The sequence below is a fragment of the Oryza glaberrima genome, chromosome 5, assembly GCF_000147395.1.
Source record: "Oryza glaberrima chromosome 5, OglaRS2, whole genome shotgun sequence".
Taxonomy (NCBI): Eukaryota; Viridiplantae; Streptophyta; class Magnoliopsida; order Poales; family Poaceae; genus Oryza; species Oryza glaberrima.
Window position 1 is genome coordinate 16577046 of NC_068330.1, and position 18240 is coordinate 16595285.

The 18240-nt window shown below is 46.3% G+C and overlaps 3 protein-coding genes and 1 long non-coding RNA gene across 4 annotated transcripts; 1 reads left to right on the forward strand and 3 right to left on the reverse strand.

Moving 5' to 3' along the window:
- Nucleotides 1–3887: 3887 nt before the first annotated feature.
- LOC127774836 (isoamylase 2, chloroplastic) lies at nt 3888–6922 on the reverse strand. The gene has a single exon (XM_052301125.1). It carries the CDS (start codon nt 6784–6786, stop codon nt 4372–4374), a length of 2415 nt encoding a protein of 804 aa, XP_052157085.1. The 5' UTR covers nt 6787–6922; the 3' UTR covers nt 3888–4371.
- A 2328-nt stretch (nt 6923–9250) lies between these two features.
- Nucleotides 9251–15234, forward strand: LOC127775214 (CSC1-like protein At4g02900). The gene is made up of 12 exons (XM_052301542.1): nt 9251–9547; nt 9897–10288; nt 10451–10600; nt 11379–11514; nt 11654–11755; nt 11988–12107; nt 12232–12312; nt 12473–12813; nt 13728–13973; nt 14133–14457; nt 14599–14832; nt 14938–15234. Exons 2-12 carry the CDS (start codon nt 9975–9977, stop codon nt 15190–15192), a joined length of 2304 nt encoding a protein of 767 aa, XP_052157502.1. The 5' UTR covers nt 9251–9547; nt 9897–9974; the 3' UTR covers nt 15193–15234.
- On the reverse strand, nt 12675–14221 carry LOC127775215 (uncharacterized). The gene is made up of 3 exons (XR_008017900.1): nt 14102–14221; nt 13259–13463; nt 12675–12800 (listed from the first exon to the last, which is right to left on the reverse strand). It is a non-coding gene; the product is annotated as an uncharacterized LOC127775215 (long non-coding RNA).
- A 525-nt stretch (nt 15235–15759) lies between the features above and the next one.
- On the reverse strand, nt 15760–17424 carry LOC127774218 (pentatricopeptide repeat-containing protein At3g22470, mitochondrial-like). Its single transcript, XM_052300482.1, has one exon. The coding sequence runs from the start codon at nt 17422–17424 to the stop codon at nt 15760–15762; it is 1665 nt and encodes a 554-aa protein (XP_052156442.1).
- Between the last annotated feature and the right edge of the window lie 816 nt (nt 17425–18240).

An 18240-nucleotide genomic window follows, 5' to 3' on the forward strand; every position in this document is an offset into this window, starting at 1 on the left:
GAGGTAGAAAATTAACTTGAAAGGAAAATCAAACGGTTGAGGTCCGATAGGAGTGGAGAGTATTTTTCTAATGAGTTTACGTCGTTTTGCGAAGAGTCTGGAATTATTCATGAGAGGACACCTCCCTATTCACCCTAATCAAACGGGGTAGCCGAAAGAAAGAACTACACTCTAACTGAGATGGTGAATGCCATGTTAGACACTGCGGGACTTTCCAAGGAATGGTTGGGGTGAGGCAATCTTGACTGGTTTTCATGTCCTGAATAAAATTCCAGTTAAGCATAAGTAAGTACCACCATTCAAGGAATGGGAAAGGAAAAAATTAAATTTCTCATACCTACGCACATAGGGCAGCTTGGCCAAGGTGAATGTACCTATAGCCAAAAAGCGTAAACTTGGACCAAAGACCGTAGACTGTGTGTTCCTTGGTTACGCTATCCACAGCGTGGGTTATTGGTTCTTAATAGTAAACTCTGGAGTACCCGACATGTGTGTGGGTACAATTACTGAGTCCAGAGATGCCACATTCTTTGAGAATGAATTTCCCATGAAAAATACACCTAGCACTTCTAGTCAAGAACCTGTTTTACCCCATGAGCACTTTGCACCGATAGAACACAATGATCAAACGCCTGAGGAAAATCCTGAGAAGGATAACATTGTAGATACTCGAAAGAGTAAGAGACAAAGGGTTGCAAAATTCTTTGGAGATGACTACATTGTATACCTCGTGGATTACACTCCAAGAACCATAGAAGAGGCATATTCATCTCCTAACGCTGACTATTGAAAGGAAGTGGTATGTAGTGAGATGGATTCAATTATGTCTAATGGTACTTGGGAAGTCGTTGAGCATACATATGGGTGCAAGCCTGTAGGATGCAAATGGGTTTTCAAGAAAAAACTTAGGTCTGATGGTACAATTGAAAAGTAGAAGGCAAGGCTTGTGGCCAAGGGTTATACCCAAAAAGAACGCGAGGACTTTTTTGACACCTATTCACCAGTAGCCCGCTTGACCACGATTCGAGTACTGCTTGCTCTGGCGGCCTCTCATGGTCTTCTCGTTCATCAAATGGACGTTAAGACAGCTTTCCTAAATAGAGAGCTGGAGGAGAAGATCTATATGGATCAACCAGACGGGTATGTACTAGAAGGTCAGGAGGGAATGGTGTGCAAACTGTTGAAATCTTTGTATGGCCTAAAGCAAGCACCTAAGCAATGGCATGAGAAGTTTGACACAACACTTACATCTGCTGGCTTTGTTGTGAACGAAGTTGACAAATGTGTGTACTATCGCTATGGTGGGGGAGAGGGAGTGATCTTGTGTTTATATGTCGATGACATATTGATTTTTGGAACCAGCCTCAAAGTGATTGAGGAGGTTAAGGACTTTCTGTCCAAAAGCTTTGAAATGAAGGATTTGGGAGTGGCTGATGTTATTCTTAAAATTAAGCTACTGAGAGGAGATGAGGGTGGGATTACACTCGTGCAATCTCACTATGTGGACAAGGTTTTGTGTCGCTTTGGCTATAGTGACTGCAAGCCAACTCCTACTCCTTATGACTCCAGTGTGCTATTAAGGAAAATTCGAAGAATAGCAAGGGATCAGTTGAGATACTCCTAAATCATTGGTTCATTGATGTACTTGGCTAGTGCAACGAGGCCTGACATCTCATTTGCTGTGAGCAAGCTGAGCCGGTTTGTTTCAAATCTGGGAGATGATCATTGGTAAGCTTTGGAAAGAGTAATGCGCTATCTAAAGGGCACAGTGAGCTATGGAATTCACTATACTGGGTACCCAAAAGTACTGGAAGGATATAGTGACTCAAACTGGATATCTGATGCTGATGAGATAGAGGCCACAAGTGGATATGTGTTCACACTTGGAGGTGGCGCTGTTTCCTGGAAGTCTTGCAAGCAGACCATCTTAACGAGGTCAACAATGGAAGCAGAACTCACAGCACTAGATACTGCCACAGTTGAGGCCGAGTGGCTTCGTGAACTCCTGATGGATTTGCCGGTGGTTAAAAAACCAGTGCCAGCTATCCTAATGAACTGTGATAATCAAACAATGATTATTAAGGTGAACAGTTCGAAGGACAACATGAAGTCAGCTAGGCATGTAAAGAGAAGACTGAAATCTATCGGAAAGCAGAAAAAATCCGGAGTGATAGCACTGGACTATGTCCAGACAGCTAAAAATCTGACAGATCAGTTTACCAAGGGGCTACTACATAATGTGATAGAAAGTGCATCGAGGGAAATGGGTTTGAGACCCACTTAGAGTTGCATAACAGTGGAAACATGTCCATTGTGATCGGAGATTCCGTGAATTTGGATAGCGAAACAAACTATTGTGTAACCGAGAGAAGAGACCCTTAAATGAGCTCATTTTCATGATGTACTTCTCTTCTATTCTGTATGGTAGGATGGCTTATGCCTCAATGTGTTCCGAGTGGCTTTCATTAAGCAGAGATGTTGATCTGCAGAACATCTTAGAAGGAACACACCTATATGAGTTCGACTGCTAGTCACAGTCTATGAGATTTGGGTGATCTCTAGATACTCATGAAAGGACTGGAGTATGACTTATATACTCCAACCCGAGGGAATACTAACGGTTACCTAGTATCAGTTATGGAATTGAGTGAAACCTAACTATACAAGACTGACAATTCAAGGCATAGTCCATTGTTCAGTTGTGGTCAGGTGTAGCTCCTTTTCTAGATGGAAGTTCAACTTAACAGTTTTCACCGGAACACTGGTATATAAAAGCTGCTATGGAATAGAGAGCATTCTCATGAGCCTTGAAATTTGGTGGGGATTGTTAGATTTAATTAGGTAATTGATCCATTTAAATCAATTAAATCAAATAAATTCCAAGGCTCATTATGCTAGGAATTCATATGTATTCATTCTCTTATGGGATATCAATGAGATGAAGAGTTTTGAGAATTAATCCATTTGATTAGTGAATTATATCAATTACTCCTAATTGATGGATGGTTGATGGTGCTGTAGTGGAGGACGATTCATGGCTAGTTGATGACAATTAGTTGCTCCATTCCTCTTCCTATTACATTGGTAACCTATATCAATTACTCCTAATTGGTGATTGGTTGATGGTTGTGTAGTGGAGGATAGTTGATGGCTAGTTGATGAGAATTAGTTACTTTGTTCCTCTTACTATTCCATGACTCTTACTCTTCATCTTCCATTCCTCCTGTAAAAGAAGAATGGATTTGATCTTCTGCATGAGAAGTGAGATATACTTTCATCCATTTTCCAAGGTTGTTGCTGCTACGGTAATCCCATCCCGACGAGTGTGTGCACACGCGTTGGGAGAGTAGGCCTCCGAAACCACACACTGCTATGATGTTTGCACGGACGGGCGGGCGATCAGGTTTTTGGGGAGCACAAGGCTCGACTACTCACTGTTCGTCAATGTCTACTTCATCTTCACCAACATGTCGAACACTGGACACAACGGCAACACTGGAGACAAGGAAAAGGAGGTTTCCGTCAACACCAACGGAGGCAATACTACCTCAAACTCCAATGGAGGACCATTCTTGGGGTATAACCGTCTTACGTTATTTCAATTAGAAGTTTTACTGTTAATGTTGATCGCAATGTCAACATTGTGCTATTATGTGATTGTTGATGCTTATTCTATGTTAATTATGCTCATGTTGATTACATTCACCACTATCACTAGATCAAATCCCATTGTAAATATCATGTTTATTATCTTGTTATTTTGGATTAAAATATACCGAATTATGACTAAATTTCTAACACTGTCGCCGCTGGAGCAAGGCCACGACGGCGACTCCATTTGCGCCGCCTTCATCTGCAAACACCAACGTAGCAAATCGAACAGGCGATTGACTAGGAACATGTTCTGGCAGCTACTGCGGGAAGAAGCTCAGCGAGGCGATGGGAACGCCTTCAAACATACTCCCCAGCGCCGGGAGACCACAGCGTTGTTCCGGCGCTGGCATGGAGTGAGTGAGTGATAAATTCTTAATTGCCACATCTTAGAAGTGACAAAAAGTTAAATGTCCGTGATAGCGACGCTGCTTTGTCATTTGTTAAGCAAACAGCCGTGATACTGAAACTAGCAACTAAGCAAACCTGAATGGCTGAAATATAGCACACCAAGTAATGGGATCAATTAACTCTGTCAGGGAACATGAAGGTAACTGTATAGGAGTATCATCCATCTGGAAAATGATACATTCTTTTATTATCATTAACATTCTCATATACAACCACTACAACTTATTGGGACCTCAGGTTTCTGACTGTAGATATACACAAAAATTTGTACTTATCATAGGTTTGTGATCCTTATTTTGACTGCAGAAACTAGGCAAGAGCGCTCTTTGATTCAAATAGAACACAAGTATGCGCTTCCACATGATAAGAGGATAATCCTGGCACTTGTTGCACCTTGGGATTAGATTCGGTTGCAAAGAAACCTGGAAATGCAAGTGATGTGTCAACCAAGCGCAACCACACGGATCCTTCTGCAAGAGCAGGCAAGGCAGCACTCACTGATTCCTCGTTTGCATTGAAACAGATGTACAGGTCGCCTCTGACCGAATCTGCCGCCATTTCATCTACCTCTGCATTTATGTGCATGCAAAGAAAGTTGCTGGTAGGATCATCCCAACCTGGCTCACATAGATCGCTCCCATACCAATGTATATTCTCAAGTTTTAGGAATTCCCTTCTCTGAAAGATATCACCTCGCCGACTCCTGAGTGCAGTTAGAAATGAAATGAATCCGGTCACTTCCTTAACAAATGTTGTCTTCATGCCTCTCCAGTTCAGAGGCCCTCTATCCTTGTATGATACTGAACCAGCAGCAGAGTGCCCACATTCATCTCCCATGTTCAGAACAGGAACACCAAGTGATACAAATAGAATAAATAAGAAGTTGCGTATCTGCCTTAGCCTTGTCTGAAGGACAGCACTGTTCTCTGATGGACCTTCTTCACCACAATTCCAGCTCGACTCAGAAAGAAGATCATCATTGCTGAAACTCACCAGATCAACAAGAGAAAGCCCTGAATTCCTGGATACATGATTGAATGAAAATGCAGGCCCTCTGGTTGAGAACAGGTCCCCACTGCCGCACAGGCGTGTAGCAAGATCACTAATAAGTGCTTCTCTCTTCAAAAATTTGCGCACATCAATAGAGAATCTTGTGTTCACCTCAGCCCATCTTTTCCAATGAGGGAATGGGAATTGCACGTTAGATATGTCAAGTGGAGACCAAGGATCTGCAATGATCTTTGTCATGGAAAGAACCGGGTCAAAGGCTATCGCCTCAAGAAGGGGAGGTCGAGATAAATATTCACCACCAGGACCTCTCACAAGGAAAGGGGCATTAATGAAGCAAAACCCATCAACATGGAAGTCAAGCACCCAATGGCGGAGGCTGTCCAAAATCAACTTCTGAGTCACCGGATGGTTGCAATTCAGTATGCTCGCTTTGCATCCTGCGATCCCATTGGCAATGTAATACGAGGAATTATCAATGCCACGCATTGATATTGTCTGACACTCTGATTCTCCCTCAGCAGTATGTGTAAAAACCACCTCCAAGAGGACCTCTATTCCATTTCTATGCATTACCCTGACCATATCCTTCATGGACTTGATGGCTGAAACACTCAAACCTTTGCTGCTATACAAGTTCATCGGTGAAAAGAAATGGTACGGGAAATAAGGTCCTTTCACCTGATGAAATGGGAACACTGGTTCCAGCAAAATTGCATTGACACCAAGGCTCCTGAAGTGCTCTACCTTAGCAGAAAGCCCGGTGAAAGTGCCGGCAGCGTCATCCGGGAGCCCGCTCGACCTGTCCTTTGTGAACAAAGCCACATTTGCCCGGTACACCACCAGCTTCTCCAATGGCAGACGGGGGTGCCTGTCCCTTCCCCAGTTGTAGCTCGGCGCAATCGCCAACGATGCAAAGCACCTCATTGACGGCGCAGTGACACCCTCGTCGTAAACCGAGTTGCCGGAGACGAAGTCTCCGATCACCTTGGCGTACGGGTCCAACAGTGGGCGGCGGATGCCACCGCAGCAGAAGGCATAGCTGACGTACCCATCTACGCTCGCCAGAGAGACATGCCAGACGTTGCCAGTCCGGTGGATGTACGGATCGAGGTCGATCTCCAGCGCGGGCTCGTCGCCGCCGCTGCCGCCGACGGCGGCGGCGTAGAGGTAGAGAGAAACGGCATTGGCATTCTTGCTGTACACCGCGAAATTGACGGCGCCGTCGCCTGAGATGGACATGCCGAGCGGCGCGGGGCTGCCCGGCCCGACGCCGACGGGCACGCGGAAGCTCGTCTTGCGGTGCGTCCGTATCTCCGCCCCCGACGCGTCCGTGAGCAGGAACGAGAGGTAGAACGGCGCGCGGGGCGGGTCGAAGGAGAGCTCGGCCGAGAGGGAGGCGCCGCCGGCGGCCGGCGCCAGCGGGACGCCCTCGCCGGACCCCGAGGCGCGGAGCACTAGCCCGCCCTCCCGCCCGCGAGTGCCAGGGACCTCGACGGACACCGCGTACCCCCCGCCTCCGCCTCCGCCGCCGCCGTCCCCATCCTCCCCGGAGACGGCCACGTCCACCACGCCGTCGTCGTCGGTCCGGAAGCGGTAGCACGACCGCGCGGCGCAGGCGAGACCCGCGCGACGGGGCCGCGCTACAACTCTTCCGCCACCGCGGCCGCGGGGGCAGGAGCCGAGCGGCGTGGGCGGCGCGGGGAGGGACGCCATGGGCTGAGGCTGGCTGACCGGACCTGACGGTGCGATCAGCGGGCGCGGAATTGCGTCGAGCGGGTGGTGGGCATCGGGGTTTCAGCAGGGCCCGGTCGCTTGTAAGGGAAGGGCCGCGTAGGGTGGGGAGAGAGCGCGCGGCACGCGCGGGGGCGTGGAGTGGAGTGGAGGGAGGAGCCGAGGCGAGGGGGGAGGCGCGCGCGGTGGGCGGCACACGTGGAGGCGGAGAGCGGGATGGGCGCGCGGGCGACGGTGGGCGGCGCGCACGGGATCCGTTGTGTGCCACGACGTTGCGTGCGTTTGCGTTGGGAGGGCGTCGCTTTTCGCACGGCTATTTCGTGAAGGAGGGGGGGGGGGGGGGGGGGGTTGGTTTGTTCATTTGCGTCGCAGGTGACGCCGTCGCGCAGCGGCACCGTTGGTGTCGCTGTCACCGCACAGTGCAGGTGCGAGTGCACACAGGCTCGCTCGGCGCGGCGGGGTGGTGCGGCCGCATCCGTCCGTTTCGCGTGGGTGTCCCATGTACAGCAGCTGTTCGCGCGCACTGGGCCCCGTCCCCGTCACGATGTGGAGTGGAGATGTGATCGTGGCGTCGTCCTGCTGTCCGGTGGCGTAGACCGCTGCAAGTAGCACATGTACTCGCTACGTGATCACGTGGTGTGGTGGATGGTGGTTTCCAAAAGTGACAAGATCCAAGAAACGGGTGGAGATTTATCGTCCGCCCAATGTGCCGCTCGAGCCTGCACGTTGCACGGATCTCTTTGATCGATCAGTTTCCAGCTGCAAATTCTGCCGTTCGCGAACATAACAGGTCAACAGCCAGCAGTTCTCTCAGCTGATTTTCGCTATTTGTCTACGGTCTACTGGATTTCTGGGCTGGGCTGACCGTTGTCGATCCATTTCATCAACAGGCTGGGCCATTGCAAAGATTTTTGGAATAAGTTCAGAATCGTCCCTCAACTTTTCATCGAGTTGTATGACATCCATAATCTTTACCCCTAAACTATATAAAACCGTATAATTTAGGTCTTATAGCAGTATGTATATCTGGTTTTGCTAACGTAGCATCCTAGTCAGCAAAATAAAAATTAAATTTTTATGGGGCCCACATATAAGTGAGTAAAGTGGAGACTGCATCTCTTCTTTCTTCTCTTTTCTCCTCTCATCTCTTTTCTTTTCTTTCTTCTCTACTCTTCTTCAGCGAGCTAGGAGGCCTGCGAGCCCAGCCGAGCTCCACCGCCTCGAGCTCGTGGAGGGCGCCGCCAACGCCGTCTTCGGTGCACTCGTGAAGATCTTGGCCGCGCGGATGAGCGACGCCGTCGTGCTCCGTGAGCTCGCCTCCGCCGGCGACCGCCACACCCTAGAGGCCATCTAGAGAGCCCACAACATGTGTGGCGCACTTGTCGGCCTCGTCACGAGCTCTGTCTCCTCGCAAGTCACCAAGGCCTCCCTGTTCATGCACCTCCTATGTGCCCTGGAAGAACCCGTCCTTTTGCCGTTGCTCTAGCCCTCCCGGTGCCACCATGGCGCCCAACCACCACCACCCCCACCGCAACAATAACAGCAACAACAGATCAAATCAAGACCCTCACAGTCGCTACCTCTCACCTCATAAATCCTGCGGACACAATCTTGCACACGCAAAAACCGGAGGGATCTCACCGACGACGGATCGATGAGCTGTGCAAGGCAAGAAAAGGCGGCGTTTTCTTGGGGGGTTTTGGGTGCCTCCTCCACCCAACCCGCCTCTGTCCTCTGTGTCAAGCTACCCTCACCGCCCCGTCAATGACCGCCGTGGGGAAGTCATTGGTGAAGAGGAGTCGGTCAGTCGGGGAGCTTGTCCGTCACAGACTCATGGAGGCGTGCGCTGACACTCCCCACCATCGTCGATGACCCCTCTGCCGCCGCCTCCTTCTCCTTCCCTGACACCGCCGTCTATGGCAACCGGGACTTGGACGACATTGACTTCCCCTCCGACCCCAACCACGCCACCAAAAAAGAGAAGAGAGTGGAGTGGAGCTGACATGTGGGCTCCACCATTTATTTTTTTTTTCTGACTAGAATGTCAAATCAGCTAAAACCAGTTGGCAATACTGCTATGGACCAAAGTTGTACGGTTTTATGTAGTTTAGAGGTGAAAATTTCTAATATTAGGGGTAAGGGATGTTAAACAAACTCGCTGTAAATCTAAGGGATGGCTGGCGAACTTATTCGCACATTTTTTGCGAGCGTCGGAGCTTGCCGAGTCGGCCCAACGATCCACGGGCCAACGGTGAACGGCCGGCTAGCGCCGGCGGTTGCAAACCGCCACCCCCGCGGTTGCACGGGCCGAGCAACAAATGGAGGCGCCAGCCAAGCGAAGCCAACCAACAAGACGAGGCGAACGTCACGCACGCACGCACGTCCGTCGTGCCGGCCCCTCCCTCCCGTCTCTCGCCCATAAACAAAACCAGCAAAATCCCACCGCGATCATTCCCTCGTAACAGCCAACGAAGGCGGCGTCGCGAGATCTTCTCCTCTCCCGGTTTTCCTACCGCCAACCGGGCTGGTCGATCCGCCTCGTTGGCGGCCGGCCGCCGGCCGATCGTGATCTGACAGGACAGCCATTTGCACGCGTCTCTCCCTCGTTTTACTACCATCCACAGGAGGCCCGAAGTCACCCGCGTCTCGGCCCTCTCCGTCCTCGTTGCTTCCGACGCCGGAGGCCGAGAGACAGGCGACGCGCACGTCTGTCTGCGCCGTTGCCGCAGGTCAGCCTGACGAGGTAATCGTGCGCGTGCGCCTGCGCCTCGATCGATCGACCATTCCTGCCCTACTCCTCGATTTGTTCGCAGTCGAATTGGATTGCGATGTGCTCTCTTCCTCCTCGGTTTTCATCGATCGCTTCCTTCTTTTTGGGCGCGTTACTTCTTGAATAAATCCTTTTCATTTTCTCAAACTGTCAAACACCTTGAACAATATTTGCCGTTATCTCGATTCACCATTCATACCCTTCTTACTTTGTGATGATCATCACCTAGGTTTATTCGACTTCACCAATAGTCTGTCACGTTTATTGTGTTACAACTGAGAATTAACAAATTCTTTCTGACCATTTTTCCAATTCATTGCAGATACCAGCTCTACCAACAACTCCCGTTACTTCTCTGTATGATGCCTGTTCTGAACTGAGTCTTCATAGATAGAGAGAAATGGGTTCTCTCACAGATATCGGCGTCGCGGCAGGAATAAACATACTGTCCGCATTGGGTTTTCTTCTCGCATTTGCGGTTCTCAGGATACAGCCTATCAACGACAGGGTCTACTTTCCCAAATGGTACCTCAAAGGGACAAGAAGCAGCCCAAGAAGCATGGGAACGGTTTTCTCAAAGTTTGTCAATGCTGATCTCTCGACGTATATCCGCTTCCTGAATTGGATGCCTGCAGCGCTGCAAATGCCTGAGCCCGAGTTGATTGAGCACGCAGGCCTCGACTCCGCGGTATATGTCCGCATATATCTTCTTGGGTGAGCATGCTGTTCGTGTTTCGCAATTGGTCTTTTTTTTTTTTGTCTTTAAAGTTTCCGAAAAGGTTGAATTCAACTGATAAATGTGACTATATGATTTGGATTGGATGTCAGAACATATTCGGTGTATTATGCTTACTGCATAGTTCTCTTGCTATACAGGTTAAAAATATTTGTGCCGATTGCTGTGCTGGCATTCATTGTCCTTGTTCCTATCAACTGGGCTAGTGGAACTTTGGAGAAGGAAAAGAGTCTAAGTTATGATCAAATTGACAAGCTTTCAATATCTAACCTTGGAAAAGGATCGAAAAGGTATAATTCTCTGTGCTTCATGTGTGTGTCCTAATGCTTGCCGCACCACCATGGATCGTGCCTTTGTTTCTTTGAATAATTACCTGTGTCGCGTATAATGTTACCGCTAGTCTTTACTTCTCATTCACGGTATAATGCATACCATCATATCCTTCGAACAAGATAATGACATTGAAGGTTTCCTTTCCTATCTGTACTTTGAAAAATTGGCGGTCAGACATTTTGGAATTTTGTGAATATGTTTGAAGTTTTTCAATATCGGTGCACTATTAGATACTTTCAATAAATTTAGTACAAAAATATTTATGCAGTGATAACCTATGCTTAACCTAAAATTGTAACAATTAATGGAGACTGGTGTGACTAATAATCCAAACTGGACCTCTTCGAAATTGATGCATGTTCTAACTTTTTCACATAAATCTGCTCTATTAATACAGAAGTGGCAAACCTTCTGCCCTTTCTTCAAAAAGAAAAAAAAGCTTTTCACATAAATGAATGCAAAGGCTTTGCCTCCAAATAATTTCCCAATTATCGATGATTATTCTAGCGTTTAGTCATCATCACTTTTATCAAATCAGTTTTTATGATGCTCTAGCACTAGAATTTGATCAGGCTCTTGCGGTATTTTTCTAACCAACACAAATGCCTACTAATTAGTTTTTCTTTTTGTTGTCAATTTCACTAGTGAGAGTTTAGCCGAATTTATATCTTGTGTTCGATATCCTGATAGGCTGATAATTTCTCTAATGAATTTATGTTTTTTCCCTGTCAATAGATTTTGGGCACACATAGTGATGGCCTATGTATTTACGTTTTGGACGTTTTTCGTGTTGTATCGTGAATACAAGGTTGTAACAACTATGAGATTGCGCTTTCTTGCTATTCAGAATCGTCGAGCTGATCAGTTTACGGTGAGAGATCTTTCCCGTAACACTCAGATCAGCGAATTTAAACTTCTTTACTAGATTATTTCAACTTTGCAACTTATTATATAGTTATGCTTCTTCTTTTTTTGAATTTACGGCGGTGAAAAATTTCTTATTTATCTAGGTCCTGGTGAGAAATGTACCACCTGACCCAGATGAAACAGTTAGTGAGCATGTTGAGCACTTCTTTGCTGTCAATCATCGTGATCATTATCTCAGTCACCAGGTAATAAATTTTGCTATCTTCAATCCGCTGTGGACTTCAGCATTGCTTTTTGTGGAAAAACTAGATAATTAAGTTGTAAGGAAATCCAAATAAGAAACGACTCATTGTATTTCCTTTTGTTCTGTTCTCCTGAATTACCGACAGTTCTTTACTCTTAGCACATAACAAATAGTCCAGCTCAAATGTGTGCTCCTCATTTGGAGTAATTTCTTTTTTATCATATGACCAACAGACCGTATACAATGCAAACACCCTTGCCGGTTTGGTTGAGCAGAAGAAAGGCTTGCAAAACTGGCTGGTCTACTACGAAAACCAGCATGCTAAAAACCCTGCAAAAAAACCAACTATGAAGGTACGGGTTGTCTGTTGCAGATTTATTCTCATGGACCCAAAGCTTTTTAATCATATAGTATGAAGTTATTGTTTTAGTTTCTGCTAATCTTGCAAGTGGCATGAATCAACTACATTTCTTGTAGACAGGATTGTGGGGCCTTTGGGGGAAAAGAGTGGATGCTATAGAACACTACACCACTGCCATTGAGGAGTTATGCAAACAGGTGCAAGTTTCAGTAATTCATTGGAAGCATTTTCATGCTTTCACCATGTTGACACTTGACAGTGTTACCAGACTACTTGACCACCAATTTTCCTTCGATAAACATATATTTACCCTGTAACAATCAAAATACCAAACGAAATTGCACACTTGCATTGCAGGAAGATGAGGAGAGACACAAGGTGATCACTGATCCTAATGCTATTATGCCAGCTGCATTTGTATCTTTCAAAAGCCGGTGGGGAGCTGCTGTTTGCGCTCAAACGCAACAGACGAGCAATCCAACGTTGTGGCTTACCGAGTGGGCCCCAGAACCTCGGGATGTTTTCTGGCCTAATCTCGCGATCCCTTTCGTCGAGCTCTCAGTCCGGAGGCTTATCATGGCCGTTGCACTCTTCTTTCTGACCTTTTTCTTCATGATTCCAATTGCAATTGTCCAATCAATGGCAAACTTGGATGACATTGAACGGATGCTTCCTTTCCTGAAACCTATAATAGAAAGGTGACTGTTATTACCCATTGTTTTTGCAGTTTAATTTCCATAAAAAATGCATTTGCAGCATGTTGTTGATCAGTGCATCTACATATTTTTTGCCTTCCTATCATGAAAACAGTTAGATAGGTCCAAATTTTGACTAGTAATGATACTGGTATGATGGTACCATACTGAAATAACATCCAATTTCATACAAATAAATGCATATGCATTTCAAACTGGATGTATGATTGGAAGATTTTGCAATTCATTATGTTACATTGTTGACATAATTTCTGGGTAAACATTTGTTTAGCACGCTGTTGAGTACTTATTTCTTTAAGTCACTCTTTCTTGCTAACTAGGATATAATATAAAGCAACAGGAATCGAACCACTCATATAATAAACTGTAATAAAGTAGACTTTTGGATTTGTTGAACATGCTGTAGCCTGTAGGAGTGAACAGCTACCTTCTACATTTCTTTATCATTGAACAAGGAGTAATGTCTGAATGTTGGAATTGAGTACAACCATTAAAATGTTTCATTTTGCTGTCTTCAACCTTTTGATAAACCCATAAAAGTGTGTTGCTGCTGGGTGTGTGACTCCTGGAGTTAGCACTCTGATATGCTTGGACGTGTTCAGTTCTGGATGTTCATTTGCATTCCTTTGAATCTGAAAATTTATAGGGCTACCAAATTTAGATAATGACAGGTCAAACGTGTATATCATAACAGAAATAATGCTCCACAAGTGCATAGATGCATGACTTGGGTTCATGTTTAAACACTTCAAAATTTCCCTGGCTGGATAACAAAGTGAGTAAAGAAAAGAAAAATAAATTTAACAAACCCCACATTTGTCACATTACTGTTGTTTACTGTTTGTCACATAGTGTTTTTCTGGATCTAAAATCATTTCTGATGCAATGTACTGCAGAAATTCACTGAAGTCAGTTGTGCAAGGTTTCTTGCCAGGAATCGCATTGAAAATCTTCCTTATACTTCTCCCAACATTTCTTGTGATGATGAGCAAAATTGAAGGTCATACATCACTATCTGGATTGGACAGGAGGACTGCGTCGAAGTATTATTTGTTCCTATTTGTCAATGTGTTCTTGGGGAGTGTAATAACTGGAACAGCGTTCCAACAACTCAACAATTTTATCCATCAGTCAGCTAATAAGTATGCTCAATCTGTCATTGCTTCTTTGTTATGGATGTGGGTTAGGGGGTGTGTTTCCCTAACCCCCTGACCCACATTGGTTAAGTTGGTTAATGTTTACCAGCTAGCCAATAATACTAATACCTTACCTTGACACCTTTTGCCTTTTGTTTTCACAAGAATTCCAGAGATTGTCGGAGAATCCATCCCCATGAAAGCAACATTTTTCATCACATATGTAATGGTTGATGGCTGGGCTGGTGTTGCCGCTGAGGTTCTTAGGTTGAAGCCATTGGTCATGTTCCATATAAAGAATACTTTCTTGGTCAGAACCGAGCGAGATCGAGAGCAGGCCATGGACCCTGGGAGCCTGGATTTTGGCACCACAGAACCAAGGATACAACTGTACTTTCTGCTTGGGCTTGTATATGCTGTCGTGACACCAATTCTTCTACCTTTCATCATAGTGTTCTTTAGCCTTGCCTATCTAGTATTCAGACACCAGGTACTAGTCTGCCTTCAAGTTTAAATATACCCTTTTATCATATTGCCACATTCACAATGGCAGAAGCATACGTTTCCGGTCATTCTTCAATCTTCTCTTAGCACGGTCTGCTAATATTTTTTTCTGCTTCTTTTTTGCAAGATCATTAATGTCTACAATCAGCAATATGAGAGTGGCGCGCAATTCTGGCCAGATGTCCAAAGACGACTGGTTATAGCATTGATAGTATCACAAATCCTCCTGTTGGGACTGCTGAGCACGCAGGAAGCAGAGAAATCCACTGTTGCTCTTCTTCCTCTTCCTGTACTGTCCATATGGTTCCACTATGTTTGCAAGGGCCGCTTTGAGCCAGCGTTTATAAAGTTCCCCCTGCAGGTTAGACTGAAACTTTACTCTTCACACATTCATTCACCATAGCATATAGTAAAATTAAAAACTAAGCTAGAACAATCCTGATACATAAACATTTTGGTCTTGTAGGATGCAATGGTAAAGGATACACTGGAACGGGCAAATGACCCAACCCTGAATTTGAGAGAGTACCTGAAGGATGCATATGTGCACCCAGTGTTCCAAAAAAATGACATATATGAGTTTGCTGGCATCGACGAGGAAGAGAAGAACCCCATGGTTGCAACGAAGCGCCAATCGCGAATGAACACACCAGTAGATAGCAAGTTCAATTCCAGTTCTGGCACTAATGAAGGAGAGTTCAGTCGGATGGCTCCTACCTGAAGCTTGATTTTTCATCAGTCAATGTAAACACTTTGCAGTTTGGTAATATTGTAAATGTTCAGGCAAAAAGGAAATACAAGGTTTAAACAATGTTGGATAAGACTATATAGTATGCATGATTAGCAATTACATTACTGCATTAGAATATTTGCCTCAGTAAAATCTTATACTACAACCATCAGAAGACGATGATTTAAGCCTTTAAGCACTTAACCTAATCAAACCAACCAGTCAAACTATCATATAATTAAACCATTAGTTTAACAAGTATGATGATAGGGCATGTGATGATGGATTACAATTAAGTGCTAACTAGGAAACTAGTTGATTGTGAGAAGATTGGCGGTGTCAAACTAAATTCATAAGGCTTTTAATTAAACAAATTGCATAGTCAATTTTAAATAAGATCAGAAATGATCTTAAAACAAGAAAAAGAATAAAAAACAAAGATTTATTAAAAAAAGGATGAGAGTAAACTAAGCCTATAATACTGAGAACTTGCAACTACAATGCACATTAGCAGCTCAAAGTACAGAATTCTTTTGTGTTAACTGGTGGAACAAAAGATCATCTCAATCTGAGCATTCTTTCCAATATATGACAAACTTTGTACATTTCTACGCTTTGACAGTATCCATTCTTACAAAGAGCCTTGATCAGTTCCTGGTAAATATACACTTCTATTATAAAGCCTTGTCCAAGAACACATCCAATTAGAGTATGCAATTGACCAAGCATACCACCAACAATTAGACCTCGTATAATACTGAGAAATGCAGATGGGAAGAAGTCGTCCTCAAGTGATTGGTAAAAACAGCAAAGAGCCACCAAGAACTTCTCTTCTCTACAGAGACAATCAATCACAAGACTGTAGGTGATGTCATTGGGAGCAATGCCTCCCTCAATCATCTGATAAAGTAAGAGGCAAACTTCATTGCCTTCCCCAGAAATACTGAGATGACGGATTAAAGTATTGTATGTGATAACGGTAGCTACAAACTCTTTGCTTCTCAGCAGACAAAGCGCTTTATGAAGTCTCCCCAATTTACAGAGGCTGTGGACAACAATGTTGAAGGTCCAGCTATTTGGAGCAATGCCTTTCTTGGCCATGTCAGTGAAAAGTTTGACAACAGACAGCCATCTGCGCTCATCGCAAAGCCTCCTCATCACCGTGTTATAATTGACAACATTGGCATCCCACCCAAGCTCTGCGCTGCACTCCAATAGGCGTTTTGCAGCCCATGCAGTTGAGCTACGACAAACACCATCAAGAAGGATATTCAGAGTCACCTCACTAGGTTGTAACCCGTTGGATAACATCTTATCAACCAATGCAAAGCTCTTATCTATTCTGCCGGCTTTGCATAGCCCATCCATGTAACTGCTATATGTGATTACATCTGGTGTCCACCCTTTTGCAGTGCTCTCCTCAAGAAGGGCATCTACCTCCTCGAAAGCCCCAACCTTGCAGAGAGCTTCAACCAAGACATTGTAAGTGGCTGTACTTGGAGCAAATCCACTGGCAATCATAGTGTTCAACAGCCTCTTCGCCTCATGTATCCTCCCACCCGTGCAATATGCGTGCATGATAGGTGTATATGTGTGCGCATTGGGTTGGCAACCTTCCTCCAGCATCAAGTCCAGCACGCCGAGAGCTTCAGCCACCTGCCCAGCGCTGCACAACCCAGATATCAACGTCGAGTAGGTGACCACGTCAGGGGCCACGCCATTCGCCACCATCCAGCGCACGACCTCGTAGGCGGCGTCGAACCGCCGCAGGCGGCAGGCGTACACCCCGACGAGCACCGTGCACGCCGCGGCGTCGGGCGCGACGCCATCCGCTGCCATGGCGTCGAGCACGGCGAGCGCCGCGCCCGGGCGGGACGCGGACGACAGCGCCGCGGCGACCGTTGTGAAGCAGGCGGCGTCGGGGCGGCGCCGGAGGAGGGCGCGCATTTCGTCGAGCAGGTGGAGGGCGCGGTCCGCGCCGGCGCCGTCCCGCGTCCCCGCGTGCGCGGACATGAGGCGGTTGTAGTCGTAGGGGTGCGGGGACCGCGGCCGGGTAGGGGGCGGCGGCGTTCCCGGCCGGGGACGGTGGTCGGAGAGCTCCTTGGCGAGGGCGGCGAAGCGGAGGAGGAGGGGGAGGAAGCGGCGGTCTCGGTGTGGGGCGGAGGAGAGGCAGCGGCGGCGGAGGAGGAGGAGGCGAGGGAGGGGACGGGAGGGGGAGCGCATGGGGTGGTGCGGGAGGAGGAGGCGGCGGCGGCGGCGACATCGGAGAGCGGCGGCCGCGGGTGCAGCCTTGCAGCCCACGGCGGAGCGCGCGACGATCGGGAGAGGGGTGGGGGTGACAGTGGGACGGGCAGTTCCGTAACAGTGGGTCGGAAATGGGCCGGAACTCTGGAAGTTTGAAACGTGGCCGAGGGCTGTGTTACGTATCTGTTCTTCTTGTCCACCACCCGCGCAGGTCAGCTTCGGAGCCCATATGACGACCGCTACAACCGGCTGTGTGTTCGGCAGCCATCTTCCCTAGGTTAGGAAAAAAATAAAAATATATATTAATCTATTTTTTAAAAAATAACTAATACTTAATTAATTATGCACTAATGAGTCGCTTCATTTTATGTGTGTGTGGGATGAGTTCCCAACACAGTTTGCCGAACTCAAAAAAAAACCCTCAAGCCAATGTATAAGGTAGTTGCCGCAATGTACTCTTTTCATCTCAGTTTAGTCATCATAACAACAAAACTTTTATCATTTAGAAATTAATCCTTATTAGTCAAAGTGCTTCGTCGTTTTGTGTCCCGTAGATTGCGTCACATTCTAAATATAGCATAGCGTTGCACCAATAGAATTTAATCTTGGTTATTTGCATGCAAATGTATTCAACGATGTCATTGGTAAAATTTACTATAGGACACCCAAAAATTTGTATAGTTTGTTGGTAGACATAGTAAAAAAAAGTCACGGCTGAAAGACACTTTAATAACTAGTAATTTGCTGGATGACACTTTCGTCTTAATTGGAGAGAGAAATTCTTTAAAAATACGA